Below are 18,136 nucleotides of genomic sequence, written 5' to 3'. Positions count from 1 at the left end.
ACAATGGAGAAGAGAGGCCGGTGGGAGTGTGTACGTACGTGTAAGACCGAGCAAGAGGCGAGGAAGGAAAAAACGAAGGTTGGTGTTCTCGAATGCTAAGGTATTCCAACGCGATAGCGTTCGTGGCTGCGGGATGGCAGCACGATACAGCTTGAATAATATAACGGAGGTGACGCGTGTGGCATCGGTTTTTATGCCTTTGCCGACTTAATTTGCTGGATACCTGCTGAGAAGGAAATTCGACGAATTTACTCACCGTCCGAAGACATGGCCAGAGGCAGCAAATCGCCAGCGGCTTTCAGCTGATCGAATTTTTCTATCAGCAACAGCAATCTGCAACGCAAGATCGAACGTATTGGCTGGTTGGAATACGCGCCAGTCGATGGAATTCTTTTCCAATTAAACCGTAAAATATAACCGATAAAGTAATTAGCAAGCTTGCAAGTAAACGACTGGAAATGCGAAGTTGTTTTAGCTAATTTAAAAGAAAGTAACATTTGACGAAAGAAATGCTGGCGAGAAGCCGGCAATCGATTTCGCTTTTTCACTCACTTGGCTTGCGGTACATTGTGCTTTCTCTGCAAATCCACTCGTAATCTTTCACCGACGTGTCTGTAGATATCCGCCAATGTGTTTAAAGCAGTTTCTCGCACTTTTTCGGATGGATCCGATAATAATTTCACGATACTTGGAATCACACCGGACAGTATCATTTCATCAGCGCCGTGCCTGTAAAAAGATTTATCGTTATAAAGATTTCAACGAGCGATTTCTAACTGAAAAATGTAGAAGAATGTTTCTTTCGTTTTCTAGTAATTTGTCGCTGTTTCTTACTCGTTCAACGTCGTGGTTAGTAGAATCAGAGCTTCCTCTCGTAACTTTGCATTTTTGTGACTAAAGGCCGGTCGCAGTCTGTCCAATAGTTGTTGAGGAGACATACACCCTTTCTCCATTATTTTCAGAAGCACCAGTTGCGCCTTTTCCCGTGTCGCATCCTTGCTGTCACCTATCGCAATACGCATCGTCGATATTCTTAATCGCATCTCTGGCTATCTAAACCGTATCTCGCGATACCGAAGGTAATAGAGGGATCGATTCCGTCTATATATTCGTAATACGCGGTTAAAGTCTCGATATACGAGGAACACGCGCAGGCACCGACTCGTCCGTGGTTCATCCTCGACCACGATCAACGATTCCAAGAGTACGGAACCAAGCGCAGCTAACGAAAGCTACGCAAACGTACGACGGGGCTCGAGTCGGATTTCGCCGAGCAGCCAAACAACAATTTCCGATAGCAACGAGTTCAGTTTCCGTTATTAAGAATACTTTACGCATTTAACGGCAAATAGTCGGAAGAAAGTTGCAGACACTTACCTAGTCTGTCTATCGTTGGCTGAATAATAGTGGAAATGTAAGGCTTGAAGTCGTGACCCATTCGATCCGCGAGAAACGTGAGGATTTCTAAACCATTCTGCACGACCTGCAACAACAGAATCAAAGGATCGTTTTAACATCTATGGCAGATATATCGACCATAATTTCTACAGAATTTCTAGCCGACCGAGCTATCGAGGCAATCGGGCTGCGCCGGCTAATTTACTCCACATAGAGCACGTTTATACGCGGTACTGTGACGAGAGATTAATTAACGACTGGGCGAGAAAACGCGTACACGGGAAACCAGTTTGTCCGTACATCGAACGCCAACCGGTCGAAATAGCAAAATCAATGGTTAAATTAACGGCGAGATCGAGGTTGACGAAAAGAAGAAAGAAACAGCAAAGGAAAGAAAAAGATTAGCACACGAGTTACGCGTTCAATTAAAAAGCATCGTTTATTATTTGTTGTAATTATTTCCAAGATCGGTGGTTCAAGGCGACTCAAAGTTCGCGTTAATGAACGCGCCGGGTTTACGGTTTCATCGGAGGGCTCAGGGTATATCGATCCACGCGAGATAAACTCTGCTTCCCTGAGAGTCACAAAATACTAGACCCCTCGCACTTTCCCTCTTGCTCGTAATTATACCTGGTCTACCGCGAGCTCTCCGCCTGCAACCTCGTAACGATTACTTCGCGGCATTTGTTCGCGCCTCTCTTCGTTTTTCCTACCTCTGCGCTTTCCATCGCGCGGAAACATAATCGCGGACGTTTGAGCGAATTACACGCATTCCGGTCCCGTGATCACACGCGAGAAATCAATAAGAATCTTTTATGCATGCGGTTCACCGGTGATATTCACCAAGTACCGACTGTAAAACGTGCACGCTATCGACTCTTAGAGAACCGAGGAAAGTATTCGTAACTATTCTCGTAACCGAATCTAAAGCAACTGTATTCTCTTTTCTTTATCTTTTTTCTCAATTTGTTGTCGAAATACGAGGGGGAAAAGGAGGAACACGACCAGTCGGTCTGTCCGATCCGAACGTTAAGACAATATGTGAAAACAGCAGTTTCGTACGTGACATAGTTTAGTTTAGTACGTTACGCATGGGAAAAAAGGTAAAATACGACTCGTAGCGCATATATATATATATGATCGGCGTATATAGCAAGTCGAAGGAATACGGCGATAGGAGAAAGAAAGGCCGAACCGAGAGCAATGAATTGGACGTACGTAGCGCGAAGGAAATGTCGCGTATTGGAAGAGGAACGTTGGATTCGAGGGTGAACGAACTGCTCCTGCGGGAGGAGAACGAGTAGATCGATATAGAAAGTGCAAGTGTAGCCTAGCGTTCGGTGCGTTTATCGCGGTAGAACCCTTCGAAGTAAAGCCCGGTTACTCGGGCTGTGTTTCGACGACGACGACGACGAGAGGTACGGCTAAACGAATATAATATGTAACGGGCAGAGCAGCAACGGCGGCGGCCACGGCAATGTCCGTTCGATCCGAATCGGCGATCGGCATTGACAATACTCTCGTCGAGTCGAACCCGATGTCTCAAGTGCACACGGCCAATCCAATGTCACTGTCTGCAAAAGCGTCCATTACTCGGCGACAGTTTAAATACGTTTAACGAACCGCTATACATAGACGTATAAACCTATTTTAGAGTCGCGGGGTAAACGTTCTCTCAGGGCTGTCGTCTGGCTGTGACATCATTGCTCGCCACCGAGGCTTTTCGTTTCTCTTTCTGTCTTAACTTTTATATAATTAGCACACGGTTTAATCGTTAACAGCCTGGGCTGAACGCGCCCGCTCCAACGTGGTTAATCTCTAACGATAGCAATATCGCGTATACAGAGTACAGGCATAATTGTTATATTTTATGTACCATTTTTCGATAATGATCTTAGGAAAGAAAGCCGATATAGAGGACAACTGTCGAACGACGATAGGGTAAGTTTTAGCAAAGAGAACGCGAGACCAATTAATAAGACGGCAGAGTTGATTACCGATAGATGGTCGGCGAGGTATTTAAAAAAAAAAAAAGAAAGCGTTTCGACAGTGCTTTATTCTTCTGGTTACGACAAAGCAATCGCTGGTTCGCTGGTTTCGCTCTTGACTCGTTCTTGGAACTACTTTTAACAAATAGTATCAAACAGCGTGTCCCTGCGACGCAATATTTTTTCAAACAGAACGCTGAAATATACCGATCGCCGCGTTTCACGAACGACTAAATTAATCAAAGATAGAAAAGATCGACCTCCTAGTTATATACTGCGAACGTTTTACTTATGCTGCGAGCATACGTCACGACCGAACTTGATCTCTGAAATCTGGCATCTTGAGGAGAAGAAAGGTCTACACCGCTATCCGACTGTCGCTTCGTCGTTCGAGTCTATCGTCTCTATCGAGTAGATCACGGAGGATAAACAACGAAAAATGGACAACGCGCGCGTGTGTGAGCCAGTTGTCTGTCTGGCCTTAGTCGTCAAAGTGTGGTGGTGGTGGGAAGAGCAGGGTCCGTTAAAACTGGTAAGACCACGTGGGAGGTGGTTGCTCCTTCTTCTTCTTCTTCTTCTTTTGCTCGCAAAAGCGCCGTTCACGGCGAAATGCTCGTTCGTGCTTTTGTTGCAAAGCAATCGCATCACGAGCGACGAACAGACCAAGCTATTAAAGAGAATCAAGCAGAAGCTCTATCGAGTACAGATCGTCCTTTACTGAACGACGAATCGAAGCGAACGTGCATGCTCCTTACGATCAGCTGGATGATGATTTCGCGGTTTTGTTATCGTTCGTTTCTTACCAACCGCTTGTTCTTACGATTGCTCGGGCTGACCCTGTGCTTCGTAAAACGAATGCAATTATTATTAATCGTACAACGTGGATCTCGTGTCACGTATTCGCCTAAAGTAGCACGAGAGGGAGGGAGGGAGAGAGAGAGAGAGAGAGAGAAAGCGAAGGAGGTCAGGGGGGAGGAGCTGACGTAACAAGTAGAACGAGCGATTACGACCAGACCGTGTTGTTCGGACAAATTCTTCTTCGGTTGATCCGAGGATTTGTCTAACGGTACAAGAGGACGTTGATTTAATAATCGCTGGATTATGACCAAAACGAGATAAAGCCTACTGCGTCGATTGTGTCAATTACGTCAATTACGAGAAGCGAGCATCGATTTCACAAATACCGGTACACGATTTCGAGTTATTACGAGTCCGCACGGTATATACGTATATAGGTATGAATCACGGTGACACGTATCCTCCAACCCATCTATTGGCTTTCTGGGAAACTAGTTTCACATTTTTTAATATCAAAGTGCGTTAATTTTATCTTATTGATACGACCGCCGTACACCAGCATCGCTTCCACAACCTGTTCGTAGAAAGAACTTTGACTTTCGCAAAATTTTAATTTAATTTCAACGTTGATCTATCGGCTATGTTTGAAACGCTTGCTGTTTCTGTAACGCCGTTTAATCGTAAAATAACGATGCTTAAAACATCGCTTTATCGTAAACCATGACGATTAGTCGAAATTGATTTTCCAGTTTTACAAAGCAATACTAGAAAATTGTATTCGCGTATCGACGCGCGATGATCCACCGTGATGGTGGAGACACGCGTGTCTGTGTTTCGTGGCGCGGGGCGGTGCCGGTGCATCCAGTTAGTCGCGTAATTGTCGCTCAGCGGCTATTAATAATTTATGGAATAACAGCCGGCACGAAGGGTAACCCGAGCTTTGCCGCTTTCAATTCCAACTGGCGTTATCAAGAAAGATCGTTTTTACGTTTTCACGAGTTATCGAGAGCGATCAGACGTGACAGACTATAGTTATGCAAGTTGCAGAAAGTAACGCAGACTAACGCGATAAGTGTAAAAAGCATCGAGATCACCGGCAGGCGAGGCTGATGTCATGCTTCTTTAAATTCAAAAAAGGAAACGTTCGCGACAGAGGAACGGAACGGAACGGTAACGTGAAGAGGAAGAGGGAAAAAAAGTATGGGCCGCGGTTCGCGTTGTCCCGTGTCCTTGACATCGATATACGGTGCACCGTTGTCTTGTAAAAATGGCACAGCTAATCGTAAGATCTTCCATAACAAGACTCGTCGTGATTCTCGTATCGCGACAAGATACAAGAGCACCTGGTTTCCTTTGTTCGCGACAATGCTAGCAGACAGCGCGTAAAACCATCGATGGCGCACGATTTTTCTTGCTTTCCTCGTTTTTATGCCACTCGCTGACTATATAGGCTTGCTGCGAAAATTACGACGATGGTGTGGCTTCGGTGAAAATTAAGAAGGAACGACGGTGTGCGTGCTTTCATCGCGCCGTCTTCCTTAAAAACAACGTAGAGAGTATTTCCTATCCGTCTCTGTGGAGACGACGCGACTCGATCGTCGTCCGTTCCTTCGTTACCTCTTACCCACGTAATAACGGACTTGCTAGGCGTTCTCGATCGATACGTTACTATTACAGATACGTTTTCTATCGCACAATCCAAACTTGGGAACGACCCCTCGCCCAACCTTATTACCTCTTTCGTAGCAACTACTTGCCGTTTCAACCGCTCTTTCGCACGTTCGCTTGATATTCTCGCACCAACGACGTGCACTCGGCAACAAGTGGCGCTGGATAACGATACACGACCGGCTAATGCCTTTTCTTCTACTTTTATCTACTTTTACTCCTACTTTTCTTTTTTCCATATCGATATCGAGCTCGCGCGTGCAAGTAAAGATTCGCTCAACGGTGCGTCAAGTTGGCGAAATTTCCGTGCAGTCGTTTCTTCCACCTCGTATCTCGTATCTCTGCAACGCTCGGACCATGGTACATGTACCAACGTTAACTCGAGATTTTCCTTCTGTGTATAGACCCCATCTAGGAGAAAGAGTTACGAGAAACGCGGTAACAACGCGTAAAACGATAAAAAAGCTGGTCCAAATATAGAAACGAACGGGCAACTATACTTCTAAATATGCATGTTTTTCCAAACATGTTTCACTAAGTATACTTGCTTATTCGTACATTACGCGCAGAGAAACGTATCGTGCAATGTACGGTGTACCGGGGATCCATGGTTCGATGGATCGTTAAGGATTATCGCTGCGAGGAGCAGAGCTTTTCTCCGTTCCTTGCATGCAGTCTCGGAGCAGAATGACGTAAGCTTATTGACCTGATGAAATTTGGCTAGTGTCAATTTTTCAATGTTCGCGTCGTAGAATGTAGTATGCTGATGTCATCCCGCGCCGATTTCCATCGACAAACTCAACTTTTGACCAACGCAACGCTTGTAAGTCGTTCGTTTGTTTGTTTGTTTGTAAGAGGAACTGTTCCAGAGTAGAACCGTTCGTTTCCCTCTTGATCTTCCCACGAGATAAATCCATTCGTAGAAACTCGCCCGGAAATGCTAAGAAAGAATCGAGGAATTTGACTTTGCAACTTTCCCTCGAGTGCCTGTTAATGAGAAAGAATACTCGTGTAACGTGCGAAACAAAAATTCCTGCGGCTAATTGCTTCATACGTAACTTCTCTTCGTGTCGCTCCTATTCATTGGTCGTGTTCTTTCGCGCTCTTTCGCGCTCTTTCATGCTCTTTCATGCTCTTTCATGCTCAGCATAAGTAGAGATGTTTCAAATATATTATATATAATAATATATAGTTGCGTCTGTAGGTGTTTGGATATCCCGAAATTGTTGCAAGTACATACGTACCTATATAAAATGTAAAATGTAAAATGTAAAATGTAAAATGTAAAATGTAAAATGTAAAATGTAAGATATAAAATATAGGTGCTTGAAATATACAACTGATAAATATCGATGAAAACAATAGTTGCTAGTTGATATTAATTAATAGAGATAGAGGAACGGTAAGAACGAAAGTGGATGAAAAACGGTCGTGGGAAGAGATGCGAATCAAGTAAATTTAAGCGTGTAGGTTCGATGTTAGAGACGTTAGAGCGATCGAAATATGTGTTTCACATTAAATTTAGCAGAGCAGAGAGATTTAAATTAAAGACTCGAAGCAGAGATTTAATAACGAAAGTTAGGGAATTCGTTTCAACTACAACTTTGAAACTGTAACGAAAACATCGACGTTTAGATCGAATCACACCGGATAGCCAAACACTCGTGGATGGTAATACGTCCAGCGTCCGCCGTTCTATCGCGTCTTGACTGCGGAACAACAAAGACGATTAGATACTCGACGAGTAGTAGTACTCGCGTACAAATAGTTTCGACGAAACTGCCTACGACCATAGGTTTACATCTTAAGGCTTCAATTGCCTTAACATTGTGCCGATTCGTTGCGTATTTTTCCGTTCGTCCCTTCGCACATCTTCGCGTTCAGCGTTTCTTCGTCCGATTACCAACGAGAACGTTCACCGATTGTGAATCCAATAGCTTCGACTAAACGCCGATCGTTCGGCAACGTACTCCGTGACACGCTACGTACGTACATGGCGTGAAAGTTTTTCCCTTATACGTTCTTGGCGCAGAACCAGCCCGAGTTTTCTACTATCTCGACGAGAAACCAATTTCGTCGTAAATCATCGTTTTCGTCTAAACCTAGCGATGAAAACGATTATCGAACGATAATCGGTTACAATAACCAAACGCGGATAACTAAAATGATAGCTATGACGACTGTTATCGATCGCACCAAACATTAATATCATAGATGCGAGATTAGATGGAGATCCACGTATTTTGGATGCAAAATAATAATCGATAATTCTGGAGATGACGAATCAAGCTCGGAGCGTTACGGTATAATTATCCTTATTACCGTACGTTTGTTACGTCTCATCCATCGTTTTCATATATCTGTATTCCTGTTGACTCTACTATATTTTAATCTTACTTACATTTCACCAAGCAAGAAAGCTTCTCGATGCTAGAACGAAATTTGTATATCCCACATAAATTTCAACGAACGAAGACGGGTAAAACGACAAACTACGTATGCCAATAACAAAACTTGGTTACAATCAGGTCGAAAGTGACAATCAGCTCTAAAAAAAAAGCAAATGTTGCGTCTATAGTTGTACCGAGAAAATGAAAATTTGATAATTCGTTTACTTTTGTCTAAGCACCTATCTATACTTATAGAACAGTCTGATCGTTACTCGCTCTCGCCATTAAAAACATTCGAAATTAATACACGGCGTAATTGTCAGCATATCTGGATTGTACGATAAAACGGTGGCTTTGCCAAAATTGCTGCATAAAATAGTAACGAGTAAAGCGAAGCCTTCTTTCCATTTTTGTCCACTTTGTCAAGATATATCGAAATTAAAATATCTAAACGTCTCCGTTGTTTTTCCCTTTCAAGTAATACGTAGCATACATTTTTCCTTAATATTATATTATTATATTACGTTACAAAAGACTAAATATTTTCCATTGAACGAAGAGAATGAAAAATGCTGGAAAGAAAATAACGAAATTTCGGTTTTCCTTCGGCTTCGCAATCGTATATAGTGTAATATTTTAGCTAAGGGACGATATAGTATATACGTATACTCGTCGTTCGTTCCCTCCCCCCCCCCCCCCCCGGATGAATGGAGCACAAGTTTTAGCAAGTGGAAGGAATTTATTGGAAACATCGAGGATGAAAATTGATAATAAAATTGATAACGCGTGTAAATGAAGCCGTTCCATCTCCCAGGGGAAGATCAAACGACTGAAAGGCCGCGCGAAATCGAATCTTTCGTAGGATCATTGTCTAAAGCAAGCTTCGTGCAACAACAGCTGCCCTCTTCTACTTTACATGTAAAATACCGCGAAAAGTCCTTCCCTTTCCTCTTTATTTTGTCGCAATTCTTCGAATTTCATTTACAAATCAATCACGTTGCTGTCGCCGGTAGTATCGTCCATTCCCGAGTTTCGATTCGAGCGTAGAAAGTTTCGTATGCAGGCAGAATATATATGTAGGTCGACCAAAATAAAATGTACACAAATATGTCTTTGGCCTGAGAGAAAATTCGAAATATGGACGAACGGATCGTTCCTGCTAATTGCAATTTATTTCTCACGCGCGATGATAATTATGCGAATTCTATGGACCGATAGAAGGCTGTTTAGCGATTAACACGTTTTCACATTCTGACCGATAGTTAGAAATTGTAAATTCGATAAACGAGCAACTCTGCCCGTACGTACATCATCTACGCTCTATAGGGTCCCGGCGGTTTTGTCATCCGGCACACCCCGCTGCACTTTCCACCTAACTCCTCCAAGTCGCTTCTTTTCATTAAGAACTTTTTTTTTAATCGTATTTATCCTATTCCGTTGCATAGAAACGGAAAGGTCACGCAGGCTAGAAATGTCCATTAGGCGTATTACCATGAATTACTCTATCGATATGTAAATGGCAAAAAAACTGCCACATCTCTGTTGCGTGCTCTTGTTTACATAACAAACGATAGACGTTCATTGTCAACGCTAAAAATAATAATACAAGAGTTTGGCAATATGAAAACGTATTACTTGACAACAAACCTCGTGTACGTGATTCGCACGCTTTCTATTTCGAATGAATAAACTATTAAAGAATACGATATACTCATTTATTAATTATCGCGGCTGAACAGCAAAGTCGAAGATCGTTAAAGTTACGCAGCTATGTACTAACTTTTAATAACCTTATGCTTTAATAATTGGAAAGACTAATACGGAAAGACTCGTTACCTTGGGGTTGCCGTTGCTTAACCATGGTATGATGTTGTCGATAAACTGTCCGATGTCTTGACACTCGATGCTCTTGGTCGCATCTCCCAAGTAATTCAACAGCAAACTACCAACGTTTAACTTTTTCTTGATGTCAGTCGTTGACAGGAGCGGCATAAAACCGTCCATATCACGCGGATTCACCGCCATGGTGGCTAACACGCACGACGTCTCCACACCTTTGCGAGTCTTTGAACGAAACTAGATTTCACTCGTGTACGTCAAAGCACATAGCTCATCGTGGTTTCATGATGCACGAGAACGAAACACGCGTCTTTCGTCATGTCAACGACGTTCACCACCAAGAACACGTATATCGGCGAGGCGGAACTGTCCCTGCGATTTAAAAGCCATACGCAAAACAGTACTGATTCTCCCTGATTCTCTCACACACACGGTCGTTGTCGCGCGAGTTACACCGAAATTATGACGCTACGCGAGTGATGTTATTAAACGATATTTCATACAGGATTCCGTGAAACTTTCTACCTTTAAATAAGAAACATCGCTCACGTTTCGCTTGTATTATGCACAAAAGATAATGTAACGTAACGAAAATCATCGGCACCGTGCACGCGACGCCATTTTCATTCCTTAGTGCCGTCTGTCTCTCTTCCTCTTGAACGATACCGACGCCAGTTAGTTCGAGCGGATGCCGCTATAACTAGCAATAGTTGGCCGTTTCAAATATCTTTCGAATATTTTCCCGTTATCAACGTTCCGAGCAACTGTAAGTATTCTTTAATTGTTATCAATTATCAATCGACTAGCTAACCCGCAACTTCTCCAAAGTCTGTATGCTGAACGTTTACTCTCTCTTTCTCTCTCTCTTTATCATCTGACGTTTCCTTTCGCGTGTACCGCAATTTTTCAACCGGCTTCTCTAAAAATCTCTATTCCAGCGTAACCATTACCATTTCTCCAGATCTTTCGTTTAACTTTCGATTTACAAATATTTGTATATTTATATATTTAACTTTGTCTATCTGAATATTCGAATACTCGAGAGTTATATCGGACAATTCGAATCTTAATCGCTATTAATTAGTTGTTAAAGAACGTTAAAGATGGAGAGATCAACATACGTATATACAATGTATATGAAGGACATAGTACATTTGTATTAACATTTAGCTATGTATTTCTACAACCGCATTTTAATGAAGATGTTGATATATACATAGTTACAATCACATATACAATATTGTATTATTTACAGTCATTCTAATAGTATGCGTACGCATTATATGCAATGTCATCCCTCCCATACTTTAGCCAAAAAAATATCTAGTAAAATATTTAGGAGCATGGTCATTATCGACTCGCATCGAGGATAACAATACGATTATGTCAAATTTCGACGACAATGGTTTCGAATTTCAATGTAGTTTATTTATAATATGTAGTTGAAGAATTTCCCACAACTTGTTTAATAATCTGATTTATACAAAATTATGTAATCATGACTAATATATTCACGATGCAACAGTGGCTAAAAAATTAATGTTTCTTCTATCATATTTTTCTTCTTTTCTTCTTTTTATATATAGACAACTAAAACAGTTGAAAAGATTGCTTATCAAATTTTATAAATAAAAAATTTAAAAAATCATCGTTTTAAAAAAATATCTTTCTTTAAAAGATATACGTTTTTTTACTTTTTTTACAACCTATATACATACATACACACATACACACATACATACATACACACACAAACACACACACACACACATATATATACACATAAATTATAAAATCTTACGATAAAAAAGAGCAACAGATGTAAATCGGTACGAGATTATCATATTTTCATTTTTAAGCTTTATGGAGTGAAAAACAAATAACCTGATTGAATCAATATCGTTTTATTGCACTTTCCTGCTCGTCTTAAACTGTACTTCATTTATCTTTGGTATAGTTTTCTATGCGTGATGAAAAGGCCATTTGTTCGTTTGACCTACTTTATTTGTTCATAGAAAACTTTGTTTTAATCTTATTTAATATATTACCACGCACTGTTTACTACACAGAAAATTGCGAATTAAAAATAAATGATATCTGCATATATATATACACGCACACATATATATATATATATATATGTGCATATATACACACACACGTATATACATATGTATGTATTACTCTTTGTAAGTGGCATATCGCATGCACCTTTCATGGATTACTCTTTTACGTAATTAGACAATCCAACTCCTTCTAAAAATATCGATATTCAAATATCTTAAGTATAATCTTACTTCGCAATAATTAAAATAGTAGGAATTAGTCTCGAGTCATCGTCGAAATTGTAATTGGATATTTAGTAGTTAAGTAACTAGCTGATTGAAGCTGATTCTTCGGAGTCAGTCAGATTGCCTAAATCCACGTGTGATAATAACTCAAATACATTAATTACGATTTACGTACATATTCTAACAGCTACAAGGTACTTAGTGATAAATATTATCTATGTATCTGATTATCAGAGTCAAGGAAAGGTTCATTGAAAATGTCCTGCTGTGCCTTGGCAGATGAACATGTTTAATTACTATTATACGTATTAAAGCTTGGTATGTTAATGTAGCATGCTTGTCGAAGCTGCCAATTTTCTATTTAGAATCATGTCATCTTACCTAAATAATTCTAGTTAGCAATTCAAAGAAGACTATAATTATTACATCTTAAGTTTCGGCTGGCATTTGCTCTTGCATACTTGGCAATATAAAAAACGAATTGCTTATATAGTTGTACTCTTAACGCAGAGGGACAAAGGATTTTCTAATCGGTGGGTCTTTGATAATCGATGGAATATTTAATTCCCTTCCTCCCTTATTCTCACTTTTTTTCTTTTATAGTTACTATACCGGTATTTTAACGCGTAAGTATGAGCGAAATGAACGAAAATATATTTTTAACGCGTAATCATCTAGGATTTGCTAGATATTGCTCCTTTTATTGATCGCTATAAGTAAATAAGTTCAATATGACGATATATGTGTACCAATAATTAAAATCAACTATTGGCATGTGATATTTGAAATTTCTATGAGCGCCATATATATACAAATTGTGTATAATTCGAGTGAAATGTAACTGGTGTATATAACGATGTAATGAAGCGATTCGAGTTGCCATGACTCTCTGAAATGGAAGAAAAAGATCCATGCTCGAAAATGAAATCTTCTGCTTCTATTATATATATATATATATATATAATAGAATATATAATAAATATATATGTATATATGCGTAATAAAAGTGCAGGAACAAATTGCACGCTAATTTTACGTAATGATAAATAAAGCTATCCCTTAGCTAGTTCGTTTCTTTACCATTTTGAACATTTTTTATGGTTGTGTCTTTTTCAACTCGATTAAATCAGTAACGTCAAGAAAAGGAGTGCTATTGCTGTTGTTGCAGTTGTTGTAATAACGGACACACCTCGACTAAAGGTGTCCCTAGAATTTCTTGACATACTTGATTCATGTCGGGTTCCATCATAAGCGAAGAAATCTGATCCTCCGTTAACATTTCCACGCTAATTGTTATGCAATAGAATTAATTAAGATAAAGTAATTCATATGACAAGGTATCTACAAATGGGTACGTACCTTGCTAAGCTTTCGCTATCGGATGTTTCCTCGTCCGCATTAAGATAGGTCATTGTTTTTTCTAATGGACTAGGGACTTTCTTCCCCTTCCCTTCCACTTTCTCCGACTTTTCACATCTCTCCTTGTCTCTCTCTGCTATCTTTGGTTCGTTGAAACGTCGTTCCGTAAGGCTAGATATGTTCAACATCATCATTCCGTGATTGAGGAATTCTTTCACCCGCTCTCCTGTGCCGGCACTCCATAACATATCAAGGGACTGTCTTCTACTTGAGTTTGCTATGACAATTAATATATAATATGTGTACATACATACATACATACATACATACATATATATAAGCCGGCTAACTTAGTTTCACCCAAATACATTATATTACTAAAAATATATATAGCCAAATGTATTTACCTGAACTGCCTCCACTGGCTTCACTGCCAGCTGAACTTCTGGTTATCCAATTAGCTAAACTGGTATCAAGTTTGCTTTTACTTTTCACCGACGGACTCCTTGTTACTTCCGTTTTCTTTTCACTGCTTAAACTAACTTCGTTTCCTTTCGGCATAGCAGGTAATGACTTTTGGGTTACTAATTTCTTTCGACTAGCTGCTTCACTGAACGACTGAATATTTGCACCATTGGTGGGTGGGTTGTTACTTTCTGGAGTCAAGTCCATTGGTAGCGGTTTATAAGGAATTTGATCTTCTTCGTCCGAGTATACTTCGTTATTGTAATATACTTCGTCCGGAGAATTATTTAAACTAATTTCTGTCCATTCCTCCCCGTTCTGTACAGTGTTATTAGTGCTTTTTAGATCCACTGGTGTTTGTATTTTCACTCGTTTTTCTATCGGCGAAAGAATATTCGACAAGTCTGACAACCGTGAGGTTGAAGAACTTGTTTGATTTAGCGTTATGATATGTTTCGTATCAGTTGTTGCAATGCTTTTTGGACGGTCTCGTTTGATATATTTCCGCGGCTCTGTGGATGAAACGTTCAAGTTACTTAGGCCCAAATATTCGGAAGAAGGCTCTCTATCGATCTGGATAAACATACAATGAAAGACATTAATATACTTATAAAAATCATTTGACATATCTTATTGATATGATGAAGTATAATTACTCTTGTAGGCACAGGGCATTGTGTACTAGGACTCATCTTATCGGGAAGGCGCAAGTATTCGTCGCTAGTATAATCTGTACTATCAGGTGATCCAGTAACGCTAGAATCAGTTGGAGTTCCTGCATTGGGCTGTAGAGAAGGCTGGCCAACGGTATCTCTCGAAGATTTATCGAAATCGTCTGCTCCATCGTACTTCCTAGTCTGTAAATAAGAAATGAAAATTACTATAGTGTGCAAAAAGTCATAGCTCGGACAAATATTAGTTAACAATTATACCCTATGGATTTCATCGCTGATTTTTTCCAAGTTTCTCAGCGCTTCGGCGTAAGTCATTTTAGCTTCACCCACTGATCTTTCTAATGCGCTTACTCTTAACTTTTGCTCTTCCAGCATTTGATTAAAATGCGCCTTCATTTCGTAATATGGCCTATACGATAAATCAATTAATAATTAATTAATAGAGTTTAGAACATGTATTTTAAAGAGAAGCTTGGTACTTTTATGTTACATTTTCTTTGAGTTATATCTAATAAAGTAGATCTCACGTGAAGCATGTTTGAATAAAGCGGAATTTTTTGTACAAAAATGCTTATCTATGAAATATTTTATAAAAATATAATTCGTGCATAAATAGGCTGGTAATTTAGAAGAAGAAAAAGAAAAAGAAAAAATCGTCAGAATGGGGTTTGTCCATAGCAAAGACATAAAATAAATATGGCGTAAAAAAATAAAAAAATAATGTCTATCCTACTTACAACATGAGCAAGTTGTGCCTGTAGGCGATACTGTTTATCAGAAGCAAGCTGCGACGTGCACCCATACTGCCAACATGAATACAAACCAAAAGACATAAATATTCTAATATCTATATAAAATCAACGTAAGATAGTAAACAATAGAAACATAAATCATTAAATATACGTATGGGAAGAGAGTAAACAATAATGTTAAGAGTCATGGAAAAAGAAAACATTATTATTGAACCATTAGATTCTATATATATATATATGGGATATATATAGAATATATATATATATATTATGTTACTTCTTTTCATTTAATTTTGTAATTAAATTATTTTTTATTAATTGTACCAAATAAATAAGTAAATAAATAAAAAGGTAAATAAATAAATAAAGAAAGAAAAAAAAGAATATATATATATATATATTGAATGACTAAATGCGATGCATTCCATGCATTATTAAGTAAGCTAAAGAATCATTCAATATTTAGCTAAATTGTAAGAAGGGTACATACCTGGATTTAGCAATTGCACGTTTTAATTCACGTTGCAATCTTTGAACCTCGTGTTCTGCTTTATGATATAGAGCAGTAGTGTGTCTATGTTCTGCTTCCGACAAAGCTCTCTCATGCTCGGATTCATTAACTCTGGCAGTTGCATGATTTAACATCTCCTATGTAATAATATAACAACGTTGACTTTCAACATCATAAAATTCGGGTCAATAATTTTTCTCAGATAATGTGAAAATTACCTGCCAAGCATGATCGAAACATCTTCCCTCTGTCCTTAATCCTTCTTCGGCTAAGTAAACCATCTCTTTGGCTGCTGCATGCTGACTATTGGCTCTTTCAAATCTAATTGCAGCCTTTTGTGTTTCGTGTAAAGCCTTAAAGTATGCGTTAAATTAGCAATTATGGGATGTACTATGATAGAAAATGTTTCTTACTTCTTTTGCTTTAAATCTGGCGTCATAATATGGCCTAGATTTTTCAATGCATGCGCCAAGTTTCTTAGCTAAGGTATCAATTTTTACCGTAGATTCGCAAAGTAGTTCCCTAAAAGTTGCTCTTGCTTCCTGAAAATATAAACTCATTGAATAATCAGTGGCTGAAACATAGTTTGTGTTTTTGTACACCTTAATTCACTTTGATAAATTGAATAGGAATGAAGTTTCAAGTCACACAGCGTTTCTTTAGACCATGTTATAAATGACTATAAGACGATCTTTGAAGCCATTATCCATTTACTCGTACCCTTCATAGCAATCACCTCAATGAAATGTAATCAGAACCAGTTTCAAAACTTGCTACTAATTTGATCCCCCAAGGAGAAAGATAGTTATTTTAATTGATTATACAATGAAAAGTTAAAGTTATTTGTATAAGAAATATATAGCCTATAAGAGTAATTTTATTATACTTACGTCTAAGTCAACCTCAAGCTTGTTGATATCATCAGTAGCGGTATTCAATCTTTCAAGTTCAATCTGAAACGATTGTTAAAAAGTTTTACAGAAACTTACATAAGAATTATTATGCAAAAATATTGTTCTAAGTAGTAACATAGTGTCGTTGAAACACGCTGTCTAACTTGCAGATTAAAAAAAAGAAAGACTTGATTTAATAAAGCAACTATAGCAAGTGGCTAATCAGAGAGGATGATTGAGAAAGGTATAGAGTATTTTGTGATTCTGATAGAGGAAACTTACATTCACGAAAGCGTTAAACCTGCCGTAATAAATACAAAAGTGACAAGAATCTGGCTGGTTAAGGTACAAGTTTTACTAAATATATTAGATGCAATTAAATGTTTTAACGGTGGTAACGTGGAAATGTCAATATTATAAGTATGTATCTAGGTTTTGAAGCCTATAAATTATTCCGAGAAATACGCATAGGTTTACCTGTACTCTAGGATCCACTGCATCGTCAATACGATCGGAATCATCGGCACTCTCTTTCTGCACACGTCCACTCATAATTAAAGGTAAAACTGAATTTTATTTACAATTTTTCATACCACCTGTATCGTCTGCTACATATCAGGTGGCCATGTTGAATGTCAGAGCAACTAACAGTACCGTCCATGTTAAAACGGTCAAGGGCACTTGTAAATTATCTACTTATTCTTTTACAAAAATGTACGATGAAAATATTATCGGTGTTTATAAAAAAAAATTTCGACGCTAACTATCCGATAGTATATGTAGCAGATGATAGGAGAAACATTTTCAAAGCCTCGTAAAACGAGGGTATTATTCTCTGTAAAATTGTTCTACGATAGAAGGAAATGTAATGGGAAAGTATATTCTGGTGAAAATAACTACAAAGATTTGGATTATATTTTAAAGCAGAACATGTATTCTATGTATGATTTATTTAAAAAATGGTACAGTTAGTTTGGATTCGCCGAGTTTGACTATACAAAACATGCCGCCGTACAATGGCGAACATGGCTACCCAAGTGATTGGACATGGCGACTACGGTGGCGACGAATCGCTGATATCTTCCGATATGTACACATATACATATACGT

General features: G+C 38.9%; 2 protein-coding genes across 8 annotated transcripts in view; both read right to left on the bottom strand.

Annotated features, from left to right (window-relative positions):
- Positions 1-10,723, bottom strand: part of Chb (CLIP-associating protein) — a 29,550-nt gene extending 18,827 nt beyond the window's left edge. For all 4 annotated transcript variants that reach the window (XM_072013567.1, XM_072013568.1, XM_072013570.1 and 1 more), the window contains exons 1-5: positions 10,079-10,723; positions 1,378-1,483; positions 835-1,006; positions 553-729; positions 257-333 (exon numbers count right to left, since the gene is read on the bottom strand). In XM_072013567.1, the coding sequence (XP_071869668.1) occupies positions 257-333; positions 553-729; positions 835-1,006; positions 1,378-1,483; positions 10,079-10,267 (721 nt within the window). In that variant the 5' untranslated portion in view covers positions 10,268-10,723. The remainder of the gene's footprint in view (positions 1-256; positions 334-552; positions 730-834; positions 1,007-1,377; positions 1,484-10,078) is intronic.
- A 533-nt stretch (positions 10,724-11,256) lies between these two features.
- Positions 11,257-17,713, bottom strand: LOC139992616 (uncharacterized). 4 transcript variants are annotated; one of them, XR_011801163.1, is made up of 12 exons: positions 17,504-17,713; positions 17,024-17,086; positions 16,547-16,675; positions 16,352-16,486; positions 16,113-16,270; positions 15,608-15,673; positions 15,129-15,279; positions 14,853-15,053; positions 14,139-14,769; positions 13,732-14,008; positions 13,453-13,658; positions 11,257-13,261 (listed from the first exon to the last, which is right to left on the bottom strand). XR_011801163.1 is itself a non-coding variant. In XM_072013596.1 (11 exons), the coding sequence occupies exons 1-11, from the start codon at positions 17,576-17,578 to the stop codon at positions 13,523-13,525; spliced, it is 2,022 nt and encodes a 673-aa protein (XP_071869697.1). In that variant the 5' UTR covers positions 17,579-17,713; the 3' UTR covers positions 11,257-13,522. The 4 variants fall into 4 exon arrangements, 2 of the variants coding, with proteins under 2 accessions (XP_071869697.1, XP_071869699.1); XR_011801164.1 differs by having other exon boundaries at positions 11,257-11,671; XM_072013596.1 differs by having other exon boundaries at positions 11,257-13,658.
- Between the last annotated feature and the right edge of the window lie 423 nt (positions 17,714-18,136).

Source organism: Bombus fervidus, chromosome 12 (assembly GCF_041682495.2).
Source record: "Bombus fervidus isolate BK054 chromosome 12, iyBomFerv1, whole genome shotgun sequence".
Lineage (NCBI taxonomy): Eukaryota > Metazoa > Arthropoda > Insecta > Hymenoptera > Apidae > Bombus > Bombus fervidus.
The sequence above is the reverse complement of the archived record's forward strand: the minus strand, read 5'-3'. Positions and strand labels throughout refer to the sequence as shown.

Excerpts from the sequence above, each read along its gene's own strand:
- LOC139992616 (XM_072013596.1), bottom strand. The coding sequence starts at position 17,578 with ATGAGTGGACGTGTGCAGAAAGAGAGTGCCGATGATTCCGATCGTATT. Across the intron at positions 15,054-15,128 it reads TCAGCGATGAAATCCATAGG|ACTAGGAAGTACGATGGAGC; the intron begins GTATAATTGTTA and ends TCTTATTTACAG. Across the intron at positions 13,659-13,731 it reads GATAGCGAAAGCTTAGCAAG|CGTGGAAATGTTAACGGAGG; the intron begins GTACGTACCCAT and ends CATAACAATTAG.